Consider the following 14,680-nt stretch of genomic DNA (forward strand, 5'->3'; position numbering starts at 1 on the left):
ACTACGAGGAAATTAATTCCTCGTTAAAAGGCTTCTATTGCGAGGATTATATAATGTTTGTCGCTATAGGTTTGGAGGGATTTCTGAAAAATTCCCACTACACTTTCCGCGAGGAAAAACATATTTCGTCGCTATGAAAATCTACAGCGACCACATTGTTCGTCGCTGCACCCAACATGTCATCGCTATAGCTTGGTCCAATTTGGAAACGAAATTCAGGTCACATTTGGCGAGCATTTAACATTTTCCTCGCTGAAAGGCTGCTTCTATGAGAAAATATAATTCCTCGCTGAAAAAATGGTCACTAAAGCAACATTTTGTTGTAGTGATAGGTACATCATCTTTTTTATGATAATAATTTATGGGTACTGATTTACTCACTTTTTTTTTATTCATTTACACTCTATTTTTTTAAAATTGTATGTTCTCACTCCTCTTTTGTTCACTTACACTCCCTTTTATCTTATAGTAAAAAGTATTAAAAAAAACAAAATGGATTGTAAGTGGATAAAAGGGAAGTGGGAAAATTACCACCCTAATTTATCTATTTTTTTAATGGATAATAATTTACTTATCATTTGTTATTGATAATATACTTTAATGTGTTTTTTTTTGTCGAAATTCTAGAGTTTTTTTTTTGGTCCAAATTTGAGGGATTGTTTACTGGTAGAAATTTTAAGGATTTTTTATTGGTCTAAATTTTCAGGATTAGAGGGAATGCCCAATAATAATAAAAATGGAGTAATTGATATGCTATAAATCAGGAAGTATTAATTAGAAATGAGGGAGTTACCTGAAGTCTAATGGCAAACAATGTAAATATGTAGGAGTATTATGACCTTATATATCTTACAGGCATTTCAATTTCAATATGAATTATTTCAAAATTGATGGGTTTATGTCTAGGAAATTTTAAAAAATAGAAGTTGTAGGGGCTTATATTATCGAAGGGGACATAGATACATTCAATCTACTTAAAGCATTTTATATTGTGAGACTGTAAATTTGATATACACTACTTAAAGTATATTATATTGTCTGACTATAAATTTGAATTATATATATATACATTCAACAAGAAACAAAAAATTACAACTTCATTGTAACCCCCCATTGAGTTAATTGTACAATCGATATCCACTACACACCAGTCCTTTCCTTCTCCCGTATTTCTTCCAAAACTATAATACCAAAAAAGTTGATAGTGTTAGACAATCACTATGCCGAAAATAAGTGCAAAAAGATTGGAGGCTTTGAACCTAAAACTTCTTGGGAACCAGAGTTTAGACAATCATTATGTCCAGTAAATTATGTCAAGTTACCACTCATACTAGCAATTTGCCCTAAGAAGGGAAACTAATTAATTCCTCTCTCGAATCGAAAGTCATATGTTTGCATTGGTAATGGAAAACCTCAAGGCCTCTGAGCTTCCACAGAAACCAATAATAATCATGTGACAGGCACGTGCCAATCGTAGATGTGGCCTCACTCCAAAAGAAACAGATTTACATGGGCAGGGCTGAGGACCTCTCTGGAGTTCAAAAGAATCAAGACTCTTCCTCCGCCCTAAACCAAAGATTTTTCCTTTCATAACCAGCATATTTTTAGAAAATGGACAAAAACTACTTGGTACTTGTGATTATTTTTCATCTTTCCTAGAAATTCCTTATCTCAACTAAAACCATTTTCAGAAAATGGCTTTGGTTTTTTGCTTCAAATTCCTTGAATTTTCTTCTGGATATTTTGTTCGGTGGGTTAAAAGGCAGCATTTTTTTTGGTAACCTTTCATTCAACTATTATTTTATCTGGTGGAATTCGAAAAATAAAATAAAAAATTATCTATATATAAGTTTTGGTAACCTTTCATGTACAATAAGGCCAGTTAAAATGTTGAAGCTAATGTGGTCACCATGGTGGGATGTCGATGGAGCAAAATTTGTGCCCTACAGTTTATTCTCTTCTGGTACCTGTTGACTTGGAAAAAGTCAAGGAAACCAACGCCTCCATTGCCACCAGGCCCTCGTGGCCTGCCCCTGCTAGGGTACCTTCCCTTTTTAGGTACCAACCTTCACCATGGCTTCACAAAGTTGGCAAAAACCTACGGCCCTATTTACAAACTCAAGCTAGGTAGCAAACTATGCTTCGTGATCACATCACCAACTCTTGTGAAACAAGTGCTTCGTGACCACGGAACTATATTTTCCAACCGCGACGCCACCATTGCTGCACAGATTGCGTCATACGGTGGGATCGACATCGCGTTTGGATCATATGGACCGGATTGGAGGTGGTTGCGCAAGGTGGTCGTGAGCCACATGCTCAGTAATGCCAACGTTGATTCTTGCTATGCTTTGAGGAAAGAAGAGGTGGACAAGTCTATCAGCCATATTTATGGAAAAGTTGGCACCCCAATTGATTTCGGGGAGATGGCATTTTTGATCAGCATCAACACACTCAAGCGCTTGGTATGGAGCGGAACGCTGCAGGAAGAGAAGGGAGCAACTGATTTTGGGGTAGAGTTGAGGAAGGTGGTGACAGAAATCATGGGGTTGCTTGGAAAACCAAACGTTTCAGACTTTTTTCCTATGCTTGCCAGGTTTGATATACAAGGGATTAGGAGGCGACAACAGAAGGCTATTTCTGTCACTGAAAAGATCATCATTTCTGCCATTGAAATCCAGATGTGTATGCCTCCATCCAAAAATGAGGGGCTACAGAAAAAACGTGGAAGGAAGGACTTGTTGGAGTTCCTTTTGGAGCTGCATAATAAGTGTTGGCATAATACCATGGGTCCAGCCCATGATGGAAAAACATTCTTTCGGTGGTCAAAAGAGAAACCAACACAATGATGAAGCCAACATGATATGATGATGTCTTTAGCTAATGATGGTGTCTTTAGCCAATGATGGTGTCTCAAGCAAATGATGCTGCCATCCGTTGGAAGAAAAATCTAAAAGCTTCCAAACTTTTCCTTTCTCAAATATAAAAGGACATGCAAGTGTGCATGCGGAAGAAAGTGGTGTGTGTGTTGTGTTGAAGAGTCAGAGAGAGTTGGAGAAGCCGAGAGCAAGAGAGAGAAGTGAGAGAACACCATCCAAACAGCCATCAGTATTCCACTCCAATTCTGTGAGAGTGAGAGAGTTAATTGTGTACCACTCCAAGTGTGTGAGTGAGGTAAAACAGGAGAGTATAGTGTGGTGTCATTGTACTTTCTCTGTGTGTATCATCAAGCCCTGGGCATTGGCTTGGTAAGACCTTTCTTATTGTACCCATTATTTTGTTATAGTGGAAGAAATTTATATTGTTGCCCCGTGGACGTAGGCATTGCCGAACCACGTTAATTCCCGGTGTTCTTTATTTTTCTGCTTATACTGTTATTTGAGTTGTGGCGATTTCTATTCTAGCACTATCCGATCCTAACAAGTGGTATCAGAGCCGGAAGCAATTCCATCGTGAATAGTGCTCGTGAACAGTGCTCGTGAATAGTGCAGAATGGAAGGAAGCTCTATGATCAAACTCAACAACTCCAATTGGGTGACCTGGAAACCAAGGATGGAGGATATTCTTTACTGCAAAGACCTACATGAACCAATTGAAGGTGCAAAGGCCAAGCCAGCAACAATGTCTGATGCCGAATGGACAAAGCTGAACCGTAAAGCTATCGGCAACATTAGACAATGGGTGGATGACAGCGTGTTTCACCATGTGTCTAATGAAACAGATGCGCACTCTCTTTGGGAGAAGCTTGAATCCTTGTTCGAGAAGAAGACCGCAGCCAAGAAAGCCTTCTTGATCAAGGAGCTCATCAATATGAAGTACAAGGACGGTTTGAGTGTGACGGAGCACCTGAACAACTTCCAGAATCTGGTCAACCAATTGGCAACTATGAAAATGACGATTGACACTGAGTGGCAAGCTTTTTTGCTGCTGGGTTCCTTGCCAGATAGTTGGGAAACCTTTGTGGTGACTGTAAGTAACTCTGCTCCCAATGGTGTTCTTACTATAGATAGTGTTAAAGATAGCATGTTTAATGAAGAAACAAGGAGAAAAGTTTCAGGCATCGAAAGCAGCCAAGTACATGTGACAGAAAACAGAGGAAGGAGCAAGAGTAGAGGACTAAGAGGTCGTGGAAAGAACCCAAGTCGCTCCAGATCAAGATTTAGAGGAAGCTGCCATCATTGCGGCAAAGAGGGCCATATGAAGAAGCATTGCCGTGCATGGAAGAAACTGCAAAACGAAGGTCACAACCAAAGGAGAAATGAAGGCGACAACCAAAAGAGAGAAGAAAGCAACAACACCGCAGCAGTCTTAAGCGGCAATGAAACTGAGATTCTCTCTGTTGAAGAATGCCTAAACATGGGTCATCATGATCAAGGCACCGAATGGATTTTTGACAATGGCGCTTCGTTTCATGCCACTTCCGAAAGAGAGTTCTTCAGTACATACAAGGAAGGAGATTTTGGCATAGTAAAGATGGGAAATAATAGCTACTCCAAAATTCTTGGAATTGGTGATATCTGTCTCGAGACTAATCTTGGATGCCAGTTGCTGCTGAAAGATGTGAGACACGTTTCAGAGCTGCGTCTCAATCTGATATCTGTTGGTGTTCTTGACCGACAAGGTTTTGAGCATTATATTGGCCAAGGAAAATTAAAGCTTACCAAGGGCTCCATGGTGATTGCTAGAGCAAATCTTTGTAGCACCTTATACAGGTCATATGCCAAGGTCTGCAAAAATGAGTTGAACCCAGTGGAGGACTCTTCACCAGAATTGTGGCACAAGAGGTTAGGCCACATGAGTGAGAAAGGCCTACAAGTTCTGGCAAAGAAGTCTTTCATTCCCTTTGCCAAAGGTACGCATAAAAATTCTTGTGAGTTTTGTTTATTTGGAAAACAACATAGAGTTAGTTTTTCTACACCATCTACAAAGAAAGAAAATTTGTTGGAACTTGTTTACTCTGATGTGTGTGGTCCCATGGAAGTGGAGTCACTAGGAAGGAATAAATATTTTGTTACTTATATCGATGATGCTTCACGAAAGGTTTGGGTGTATTTGTTGAAAACCAAAGACCAGGTGTTCCAGACATTCCAGGAGTTCCATGCCATGGTGGAGAGAGAAACTGGGAGATCTCTCAAGTGTCTCCGCAGCGATAATGGTGGGGAATATACATCTCAACAATTCAGAGAATACTGTGCAAAGCATGGCATAAGGCATGAGAAGACAGTTCCTGGTACACCACAGCACAACGGCGTAGCTGAAAGAATGAACCGGACCATCATGGAAAAAGTCAGGTGTATGCTAAGGACTGCAAAATTATCCAAGCAGTTCTGGGGTGAAGCCGTGATGACAGCATGTTATCTGATCAACAGATCCCCATCAGTTCCCTTGGGCCTTGATGTTCCAGAAAGAGTGTGGACTGGAAAAGATGTGTCTTACTCTCATCTGAAGGTGTTTGGCTGCAAGGCGTTTGTGCATGTGCCCAAGGAGCAAAGATCAAAGCTAGACTACAAGGCCACACCGTGTGTCTTCCTTGGTTATGGAGGTGAAGAATTTGGCTATAGATTGTGGGGCCCAAAGGCAAAGAAATTCATAAGAAGCAGAGATGTGATCTTTTATGAAGATCAAACACTAGCTGACCCTAAGGAGAAGGCTCAACCTGAAGATGTGATTGAAAAGGCTGTTGACCCTTTAATTTCAAATAAAGAAGCACGCGGTGACATGCCAGAAGAAGCTGCTGAAGGGACATCAGAGATAACTGATCAGGGGGAGCCTGATCAGGAAGAGCGAAATGATGAGGAGCTTGATCAGGGGGAGCATTCAGCCTTACAAGAGACTGAAGCTCAGCCAAGAAGATCCACCAGAAACAGACGTCCAACTACCAAGTATCCTTCATCGGATTATATCCTGCTGACAGATGATGGAGAGCCCGAGACGTATAAAGAGGCCATAGATCACAAAGACAGTAACAAATGGTTGAAGGCAATGGAGTCTGAGATGGATTCCTTATTGAAGAATGATACTTATGAGCTGGTGAAGCTACCGGAAGGGAGAAAGGCACTCAAAAATAAATGGGTATTCAAACTGAAAAAGGATGAGCAGATGACGAAGTACAAGGCTCGCTTGGTAGTGAAGGGTTTTGGTCAGAAGAAAGGCATTGACTATGACGAAATTTTCTCCCCAGTGGTGAAGATGACCTCTGTCCGTGTTATCTTGGGTATGGCAGCTAGCATGGATCTTGAACTTGAACAACTAGATGTGAAGACTGCATTCCTTCATGGAGATTTAGAAGAGGAGATATATATGGAGCAACCTGAAGGGTTTAAAGTTAAAAGGAAGGAAGACATGGTCTGCAAGCTGAAGAAAAGTCTATATGGACTTAAACAAGCTCCAAGGCAGTGGAACAAGAAGTTCGACTCATTCATGATGAGTCATGGATACAACAGGACAGTTGCAGATCCATGTGTCTACATCCGACAATTCGCGGGAGGTAAATTCATAATACTTCTGTTATATGTTGATGACATGTTAATTGTTGGTCAAGATGCTTATATGATTAGGAAGCTAAAGGAAGAGCTGTCCAAGTACTTTGACATGAAAGATTTAGGACCAGCAAAACAGATTTTGGGCATGCGTATTGTTCGTGACAGGAAATCCAAGAAGCTGTGGCTGTCACAAGAGAGGTATGTTGAACGGGTGCTTGAAAGGTTCAACATGAAAGGAGCCAAACCAGTGAGTTCACCTCTAGCAAATCATTTCAAGCTAAGCAAGAAGTCATGCCCGAGTACAGATGCAGAAAAGGAGAAAATGGCTTCTATTCCTTATTCTTCTGCTGTAGGGAGTCTTATGTATGCCATGGTGTGCACCCGACCAGACATTGCTCATGCAGTAGGAGTGGTGAGCAGATATCTCTCCAATCCAGGAAAGGACCACTGGGAAGCAGTCAAGTGGATTTTAAGATATTTGAAGGGTACATCAAAAATGTGCTTGTGTTTTGGTGGTTCCAAACCGATTCTAGAAGGATTTACTGATGCTGACATGGCAGGAGACCTTGACAGCAGAAAATCTACTTCTGGGTACTTGTTTACTTTTGCAGGGGGAGCTGTATCTTGGCAATCCAAGTTGCAAAAGTGTGTTGCTTTATCCACAACAGAAGCTGAGTACATTGCAGCTACAGAAGCATGCAAGGAGTTGTTATGGATGAAGCGGTTCCTTCAAGAATTGGGTTTGAAGCAAGAAGACTATGTAGTCTACTGTGACAGTCAGAGTGCTATTGATTTGAGCAAGAATTCAACATATCATTCCCGCACCAAACACATTGATGTACGATATCATTGGATAAGAGAAGCCATTGAAGACAAGTTGCTGCAGTTAAAGAAGATTCATACTGACAAGAATCTATCAGACATGCTGACAAAGATTGTCGCTAAACAGAAGCTGAATTTTTGCATCAAAGCTACTGGAATGGACTTCAATTAAATTTGGGGTCATGCACGGTATTCCTCCCTCATGGTCTGGAGGGGGAGATTGTTGGCATAATACCATGGGTCCAGCCCATGATGGAAAAACATTCTTTCGGTGGTCAAAAGAGAAACCAACACAATGATGAAGCCAACATGATATGATGATGTCTTTAGCTAATGATGGTGTCTTTAGCCAATGATGGTGTCTCAAGCAAATGATGCTGCCATCCGTTGGAAGAAAAATCTAAAAGCTTCCAAACTTTTCCTTTCTCAAATATAAAAGGACATGCAAGTGTGCATGCGGAAGAAAGTGGTGTGTGTGTTGTGTTGAAGAGTCAGAGAGAGTTGGAGAAGCCGAGAGCAAGAGAGAGAAGTGAGAGAACACCATCCAAACAGCCATCAGTATTCCACTCCAATTCTGTGAGAGTGAGAGAGTTAATTGTGTACCACTCCAAGTGTGTGAGTGAGGTAAAACAGGAGAGTATAGTGTGGTGTCATTGTACTTTCTCTGTGTGTATCATCAAGCCCTGGGCATTGGCTTGGTAAGACCTTTCTTATTGTACCCATTATTTTGTTATAGTGGAAGAAATTTATATTGTTGCCCCGTGGACGTAGGCATTGCTGAACCACGTTAATTCCCGGTGTTCTTTATTTTTCTGCTTATACTGTTATTTGAGTTGTGGCGATTTCTATTCTAGCACTATCCGATCCTAACAATAAGGATAGTGCAACACTCACAATGCAAGAACTCAAGGCCTTGCTCACGGTACCTACAATATCCATTTCCTTTTTTCTTTTTTTTTTCTTTTTTTTTTTGGGTAGAGACAAGATCCATATCTCATTTATGCTTTCAGGTTCTTTAGTTTTATTTGAGGGAAACATTGTAGGGTCCAATACAACGATCCGAACTGTTCATTTAAAGATTATCTTTGCAAGAAATTAGTAAAATTGGAAACCATTACGACATCTAATTGTTTGTGATCAACAAAATAGTTGATTCCAGTGGTTCAAGAAAACACTAAAACTGCAACCATCAATTGAGTGGTCAAATGATATCAAATTCAAGTAATTTTTTGCAGGGATGATCTTTGAAGGAATAGCTAAAAACTAGATGGATCGGATTCACTACTACAAAAATTGAAATAGACGGTGGGGAAACACCGTCGTCTTTTTCTTTTTCAAACCGTCGTTAAATCAACCGTCATCTTTTTGAAAGTCAAACTACGACGGTTAATACCGTCGTCTATTATATGTAAAAACGACGGTTTTTAAAAGAACCGTCATCTATTACATGTAAAGACGACACTTTTTCTGAAAAAACTGTCGTCTATTGAATGTAAAGACAACACTTTTTTTTATAGAACCGTCGTCTATTAAATGTAAAGACGATACTTTTTCTGAAAAAACCGTCGTCTATTTAATGTAAAGACAACACTTTTTTTGAAAAACCGTCGTCTATTTAAATGTAAAGACGATACTTTTTCTGAAAAAACCGTCGTTTATTATATCCAAAGACGTCTATTAAATCTAAAAAAGATGGTTTTGTTCCAAAAAACCGCCGTTTATTATCTGTAAAAATGATGTACTAATTTCATTTTAGATATCCTAAAAAATTATTTCTTTCATAAAACTTGAAGATTCAATTGTAATTACATTGTTTATCAATCTTGATTCCTACTATATCCATACAAAATACCATATTTATAACATTATAACCTATAATTACAAAATACCATATCCAAAGCATTAACATATGGTTGTTGTATCTTCCACAATTTGTACTTGTTCTCCACATTCAGCTGTCATCTTGGAGTAGTGTTCTAAGTCATCTTGGTCAAATGGATCTTATATTCTTCTAAGTTGCCTACCAACTGGGCCTTTGAGCTGCACTCGATATAAGCTGCAGCACCTATTTGCCATGTCATCTTACCTGAGCAATCAAAAACCACAATAAGATTACATTATCTTGCTGTCATCTTAACTAACAAAAAATATGCATCATCTATACAAGCATAAGCTTATGCAGGAAAAGTTCATTTGTAACACAATACAGAAGAACATTTTGACTAACTTAGAGTTGCTTTTGTGACGTGGATGGCGAGCTCACCAAGAAGGCGCGATGGAGATCTGTCATCGAACCTTAGGCGACATCGAAGACCAAATTTGATGTTCTAGGATATTCCCATCTCGCAAGGTCTCTAGATCTGTTTTCAAGGTCATCTTAACTAACAAAAAATATGCATCATCTATACAAGCATAAGCTTATGCAGGAAAAGTTCATTTGTAACACAATACAGAAGAACATTTTGACTAACTTAGAGTTGCTTTTGTGACGTGGATGGCGAGAGCTCACCAAGAAGGCGCGATGAAAATCTGTCATCGAACCTCAGGCGACATTGAAGACCAGATCTGATGTTCTAGGATTTTCCCATCTCGCAAGGTCTCTGGATCTGTTTTCAAGGACATCGTCGTCGTTGACTGTGATTATGACATCGATGGCGGCTGGTGATGACTGATGCAAAGAACGATGGCGTTGACGGCGTCGCTGCGTCGATGGCGTTGACGGCGTCGCTGCGTCGATGGCTGGTAGGTACGTATGATGAGTAGAAAGGTGAGAGATGGAGTGTTTCAGATAGCTCAGGAGTTTTCAAGGAGGGAGAGATAAAGTTTTCAGAGACGGGGGAAAATCTGAAAATTTGTCGAGCGCGAATTCACTTAAGTGGCCTTTTTTTAGCGTGTTTTAAAATATGACACTTTTTAATGAGAGATAAGGTTTTCAAAGACGGGGGAAAATTTGAAAATTTGTCGAGCGCGAATTCACTTAAGTGGCCTTTTTTTAGCGTGTTTTAAAAAACGACCATTTAAAAAAAAAACCGTCATCTTTACTTCATAATAGACGACCCTTTTTATAAATAAAAAAACGTCGTCTTTACATATAATAGACGACCCTTTTTTTATAAAAAAAACCGTCATTTTTACATATAATAGACGACCCTTTTTTATAAAAAACCGTCGTCTTTACTTAATAATAGACGACCATTTTTATAAAAAAAAACCGTCGTCTTTACTTCATAATAGACGACCCTTTTCATAAAAAAACCATCATCTTTACATATAATAGACAACTCTTTTAAAAAAAAAACTGTCATCTTTACTTATAATAGACGGCAGTTCTTTAAAAAAAACCGTCATCTTTACATATAATAGACGACAGTTCTTTCAAAACAACCATGTCTTTACCAAAAAAAGGACACTTGATTTTTAAAAGACGACGCTTGTCATACCTGCTGTCGTTGTTTTTTTTGTCAGATTTTAACTCTAAAAAAAACCTTTTTAATAAGACGACGCTTTTTTATTTGTGTGCTTTGTTATAAAAAAAAATTCAACAGTACCTCCGTTTTTTAGTTGTTTAAGTCACTTATCCACGACGGTTTTTTGTTACCGTCGTCTTTTTTAAAACAACGACGGGTTTTTGTTCTACCGTCGTCTTTTTCTGGTCGTCTTTTTCACTTTTTGTAGTAGTGATTATAAAAATACAATATGGATGAGCTCCACAAGGGTGTCCCTCAGTTGAAACTCTGTGTATATACAAATACCAAATACGTGATCAAAATTTCAAGTATATTGGACCTTTTTTTTTCTTTATATTATTCACTTTCAAGAAAAATGTGGTATTAGAATAAATGTTCCGACATTCATGAATCATATATATTCAGTTTATTAGGGTGATTAACAAGCTTGTAGTGTAATTGTGTACTTCTCATTACTAAAATTGAAAGAAGTTTTAAATTCGAATTTTCCTCTTTGATTACTAAGTTGTTTTGAATTGTTTAATAGGACGTTATCGCACTACTACATTTTTCTATTTGCGCAACGATAGTTTGCGCGACGAAGGACAAATCGTCGCATAAAAGATCATAGCGCGACGGATAACCATATGCGTAGCGCAAACAAGAGCGACGAAGAACTTTCGTCGCATAAAAGATCATCGCGCGACGAATCATAATATGCGTAGCGCAGACTAGCGCGACGACGAAATTTCGTTGTATAAAAGATCATCGCGCGACGGACAATCATATGCGTAGCGCAAAATAGAGCGACCAATAAATTTCGTCGCGCAAAACAACTTTGCGCGACAGAACAAACGACCGTCGCGTAAAACAAGGGGAAAAAACCGCGAATAAATATTCTGGCGCCTAATTCTTGCGCGACGACTAAACTTGTCGCAAATGACATCTTTGCGCGACAAAACCCTATCCGTCGCGCAAGGTACGATATACAAAACCATTAATCCTAAGCCTAAATTTTAATTTTGCCATCTAAATAATATATTTTTCATTGATTTTAGTGAAGATCATCATTCATACCCTTTTAATTGTGGGAATGGTAGAGGAGAATCTTTTTGTATGGTTATCAACCTCCATACGAATAAATTTCAGGGTTATCAATTTCCCTACGAAAAGAAGAGCGCGAAATATGTTTTGAAACTAAAAAGTGTTCATTCAACTCTACAAAACTAATTTCAACGATCCAACCGTTAAACGTGTTTGTATATACTGTGAGATTGTATACCCCAAAAATTGCAAATAACAAATATTCAGAGATCTAGAAATGGGACAAAATATTCAAATGTTATAAATGAACACGTTTGCGCGACAACTGTTTGCGCGACGACGACATATTCGTTGCTATAGGATGTGTTGCGCGACGACTAATCCCGTCGCAAATGACACCTTTGCGCAACAAAACACTGTCCGTCGCGCAAGGTACGATATACAAAACCATTAATCCTAAGTCTTAATTTTAATTTTGCCATCTAAATCATATGTTTTTCATTGATTTTAGTGAAGATTATCATTCATACCCTTTTAATTATGGGAATGGTAGAGGAGAATATTTTTGTATGGTTATCAACCTCCAAACGAATAAATTTCAGGGTTATCAATTTCCCTACAAAGAGAACAACGCAAAATATGTTTTGAAACTAAAAAGTGTTCATTCAACTCTACAAAACTAATTTCAACGATCCAACCGTTAAATGTGTTTGTATATACTGTGAGATTGTATACCCCAAAAATCGCAAATAACAAATATTCAGAGATCTAGAAATGGGACAAAATATTCAAAGAGGTATAAATAAACACGTTTGCGCGACAACTATTTGCGCGACGATGACGTATTCGTCGCACTATGATGTTTAGCGCGACAAAAAAATAATACGTCGCGCATAATAAATTGCGGGAAACAAACAGTGTTTCATACTTGCGCGACGACAAGTTTAGTCACGCTAGGGTGTAATGCGCGACAAAATAAATTTTCGTCGTCGCGCAAAAAAAAAGCGGGAAAAAAGCCGCGGGTTTATCGCTTTGGCGCAAAATGATTGCGCAACGAACTTTGCGCGACGATAAATGCGTCGCGCAAATGCATTGTATTCTTGCGCGACGACGATTTGTATTCGAGCTACGGATATATGCGCGATTGTCAAAGTTTAATACGTCGCGCAAAATGGATGTCGGCATCACCATGCGCGCTGGGGAAAGAATTTTGCGGGACGGCATATACGTTTGCGCGTCGAATAATATGCGACGAAAATTTTTATTTGTCGCGCAATGTCTTGCGGTTTTGCGCGACGAAAATAGTATCCGTCGCGCAAAATCGTCGTTTATTACTTATTCAGTTACAGCCATGGCAGAGGCAAACTGCAAAAAAATTGCAGCTTGCCTCAGCCACTCCCTCCCTCTCTCTCGAACGTCATATGCCAAGCAAACGCATCAATCTCATTTCGTTTATGAGTTAAACTATTTCTGCCTCCGGTAAGTTCATTGATTATGTATTTTTTGTCGTTAGTGTAAAAATATTACTGTAAATTCATACTAACGCCATTAATTTTGTTGTATATAGGGATATTATATGTGATTAGCGATTGGTGGAGAACGATTGCGAAGGTATTATATAAAATTAATTACATTATGTTTAAATTGTATTGTGAAATTATATTTATATTATGTTGTTCAGTTATGCACGTTGATGTACGAAGTTAATTGAAATTAACTTCATACATTTTTTTTTTTGTAAAGCTTAGTTCCCGTTCGAGGTTAGTTGGACCGCGCATGGGTGGGTAAACCACGACTACGGTCCAATTAATTCTTGAATTGTCCCATACTTTGGACAGTTTGGAAATGCATAGTCGTGTCACGTAGTTTACAGCTACAGGATTAGGTTTCGATTGTGGAGATTTCGGTGTCATCTCGGTACGTTCTTCGGGTGGTACGTAGGTATTTTATATCTACGGTACGCCTCAAGAACTGTACCGAGATGCTGCCGAAATTCATCCACGTCGAAATCTAATCTCATGTAGTTGTAAATTACGTGACATGACTATGCATTTCCGAATGGGATAGGGCCCTTACCGGAGGCATAAGGTGACGTTATGATTTTGTAAGAATACAACATGATTGTTGTATTGTGATTGTGGTTCCAGGAATTATGAGCAGAAGGTGGATACAGAACCCTAACAGGTGCGCAGACGAATACTTGGATGGAATCGAGGACTTTATTCACTTTGCACGGTCACACAACCCGGGTGCAACTAGAATCCGGTGTCCTTGTAGGAAGTGTAACAACATATTGTGGGAGACAATTGAAACTGTTCGATTTCATTTAGTAAGGAATGGAATGATTGAGACATACAGCACTTGGAACCATCACGGGGTACAATTAGACATTGCTTCGTCTTCAAGGGCCACAACAGTGGACAATGTTGAACCTATTGTGGAACCTAATGAACAAGTCATGGATATTACAAATGATGCTTTTCCATTTGCATCGACGAGCAGCAATCAGCAAGGGGAAGATGATGTGCCTACACCAACGGATAGTGCAGAGTTTGAACAGTATGAAAAACTGTTAAGAAATGCTAACCAAGAGTTATATCCGGGGTGCGAGAGCTTTTCCGTTCTGACGGCCATTGTGGAGCTAATGCATGGAAAAGTAAAGTACCGTATGTCGAACCTGAGTTTCGATTACTTTTTGGGGGTTTTCAAGAGAATGCTTCCGACGGACAATTGTTTGCCGAAAGACCACAGACAGGCGCAGAAGATGTTGAGTGGTCTTGGATTGGGTTATGAAAAAATCCATGCTTGCAAAAACAATTGCATGTTATTCTACAAAGAGTATGAATCATTGGATACATGCCCTATATGCAATGAGTCGAGGTTCAA

The 14,680-nt window shown here is 39.2% G+C and overlaps 1 protein-coding gene across 1 annotated transcript; it reads left to right on the forward strand.

Annotated features, from left to right (window-relative positions):
• Positions 1-1,910: 1,910 nt before the first annotated feature.
• On the forward strand, positions 1,911-2,849 carry LOC110753671 (cytochrome P450 84A1-like). The gene has a single exon (XM_088253771.1). The coding sequence runs from the start codon at positions 1,911-1,913 to the stop codon at positions 2,847-2,849; it is 939 nt and encodes a 312-aa protein (XP_088109897.1).
• Positions 2,850-14,680: the final 11,831 nt, after the last annotated feature.

Source organism: Prunus avium, chromosome 5 (assembly GCF_965620075.1).
Source record: "Prunus avium chromosome 5, drPruAviu1.hap1.1, whole genome shotgun sequence".
Lineage (NCBI taxonomy): Eukaryota > Viridiplantae > Streptophyta > Magnoliopsida > Rosales > Rosaceae > Prunus > Prunus avium.